The following is a 2,029-nucleotide window of genomic DNA, read 5'->3' as shown; positions in this document are numbered from 1 at the left end:
AGTAGTAGTAGTAGTAGTAGTAGTAGTAGTAGTAGTAGTAGTAGTAGTAGTAGTAGTAGTAGTAGTAGTAGTAGTAGCAGTAGTAGTAGTAGTAGAAGAGTGATAGTAGTAGAGTAGATAGTAGAGAGAGTAGAACTAGAGATGAGAGTGGCAGTGTGTTTAGTGTGCTGAGGGTTGCGAGCATGGTGTAGAAGTAAAAGGAAGATCCCCCCACCCACCCACACTGACACCACTAGGAGCTGCTTACCGACGCAGGTGTCGCCATCTTTCGTGTATCCGGCGCTGCATACGCACTCGTAACTTCCGGGCGCGTTGATGCAGTCTTCGTTGTCGGAGCAGGGCTGAGCTAGCTCCTCACACTCGTTGATATCTGCCGGTGGACGGAGATAAAAGAGCTGACATGGTGGTTAACGAGCGATATATAGATATAAGCACCCCTGCTAAGCTATAACTGTTTATGACATATAGCTATGAGCACCCATGCTGAGGTATATATATATATACCCGACTATGACATATAGCTATGAGAACTCGAGGTGCGAGTGGCAGGCAAGCTTCCATCCCTACGCGTGTGTCTGTAGTCACTTTTTAATATCAAAAACAACAATGAGCAACGACTCTGATGAAGTGATGACGTGAGAAATATTCTATAACTGTTAAACTTCAGTTGCGACCAAGTTGCTTCAGTCGACCGAAGATCATAGTATGTAAAAACTTCTATCGATATAATATCGATGCTTATCACATCAGAGATGAATGATTAATTAATTAATTAATTAATTAGCTGCGTGATATTATTTAATTATTGCGTGTTTTAACATATTATTTGAATTCGACGTTATATTAAAAAAAACTCAAAACGTCAGTTGATTCGTTCGTATCAAATATAGCAAGAATTGCAATAAAAACTGCGTCAGGGCGCTTCCTTGCGTCGCTGCACTCACCGACGCAGTCCTCCTTGGCGTCACGGTAGCCAGCATCACAGACGCACTCGAACGCGCCGTCGGTGTTGACGCAGTGAGCAGTCTCTATCGCGCAGACGATGTTGTCGCATTCGTTCACGTCTGCGGAGAACAAGAGAACATCTCTATAGCTACTGACGAATCTTTCTACTTACTCTCTAATTATTAGTTATTACTAATTCCAATTATTACACAACAGCGCGTCTGCTAATATGTCTGCTTATTCGTTTTGTAATCCGCCTTCTAATCTCTTTGATAATCCGTCTGCCACCTAGGTTACTAATTTGTCTGCTAACCCGACTTCTAATCCGTTTCTAATCCGTATTCGAATCTCTTTGATAATCCGTCTGCTACCCAGCCTACGAATTCGTCTGCTGACACGTCTACTAATGTTTCTGATGATCATTTAATTTTAATATAATTATGTGCTGCAATATTCGTGTGAACAAGTACCAGCACGGATACGGGCGATGCAATGTTAATCCCCTCCCCATACGATATGTCAGACAGAAACCCTTGTCAAATCTGTGCAAAGTCCGAGCATGATTCGCGTGACAAAAAATAAAGATATGTCAGAGATCATTTCCTCCCAGTCTGCGTTAAAAAGATTAGGATTAACGTGAAAAATGAAAGTGTTTTGTTTCGTACCGCTGCAGCTCCGGCCGTCGCCTTCGTATCCGTCTGCGCATGCGCAGCCGAATGAACCGTCGGTGTTGATGCAGACTGCGTTGTCGGGGCAGTCGTGCGCGTTCAACTCACACTCGTTGATGTCTGTGGCAAGGATAGCACAGGTTATGATCGTACCCCCTCTCTCTCTCTCTCGTGCTCTCTCTCTCTCTCTCTCGCGCGCTCTCTCTCTCTCTCTCTCTCTCTCTCTCTCTCTAAGTGTGGGGGTGTTCGTGCATGCGTGTATGTGTGCGTGTGTGTGTGCGTGCGTGCGTGCGCGTGTGTGTACGCGCGCTTTTGTCAGCGCGTGTCTAGTTGCAATTCCTATTCTTTCTTCGTACACGACCTGAAGTTAATTCGAAATAACACTTTAACGGTTTTTACCAGCCCCCCCCCCCCCC

At 44.8% G+C, this 2,029-nt stretch overlaps 1 protein-coding gene across 1 annotated transcript in view; it reads right to left on the bottom strand.

Moving 5' to 3' along the window:
- Positions 1–2,029, bottom strand: part of LOC106808094 (latent-transforming growth factor beta-binding protein 1-like) — an 11,607-nt gene that overhangs the window by 2,413 nt on the left and 7,165 nt on the right. The window contains exons 6-8 of the mRNA XM_014810660.1: positions 1,611–1,733; positions 945–1,064; positions 248–370 (exon numbers count right to left, since the gene is read on the bottom strand). Of these exons, the coding sequence (XP_014666146.1) occupies positions 248–370; positions 945–1,064; positions 1,611–1,733 (366 nt within the window). The remainder of the gene's footprint in view (positions 1–247; positions 371–944; positions 1,065–1,610; positions 1,734–2,029) is intronic.

Source organism: Priapulus caudatus, unplaced genomic scaffold (genome assembly GCF_000485595.1).
Source record: "Priapulus caudatus unplaced genomic scaffold, Priapulus_caudatus-5.0.1 Scaffold253, whole genome shotgun sequence".
Lineage (NCBI taxonomy): Eukaryota > Metazoa > Priapulida > Priapulimorpha > Priapulimorphida > Priapulidae > Priapulus > Priapulus caudatus.
The sequence above is the reverse complement of the archived record's forward strand: the minus strand, read 5'-3'. Positions and strand labels throughout refer to the sequence as shown.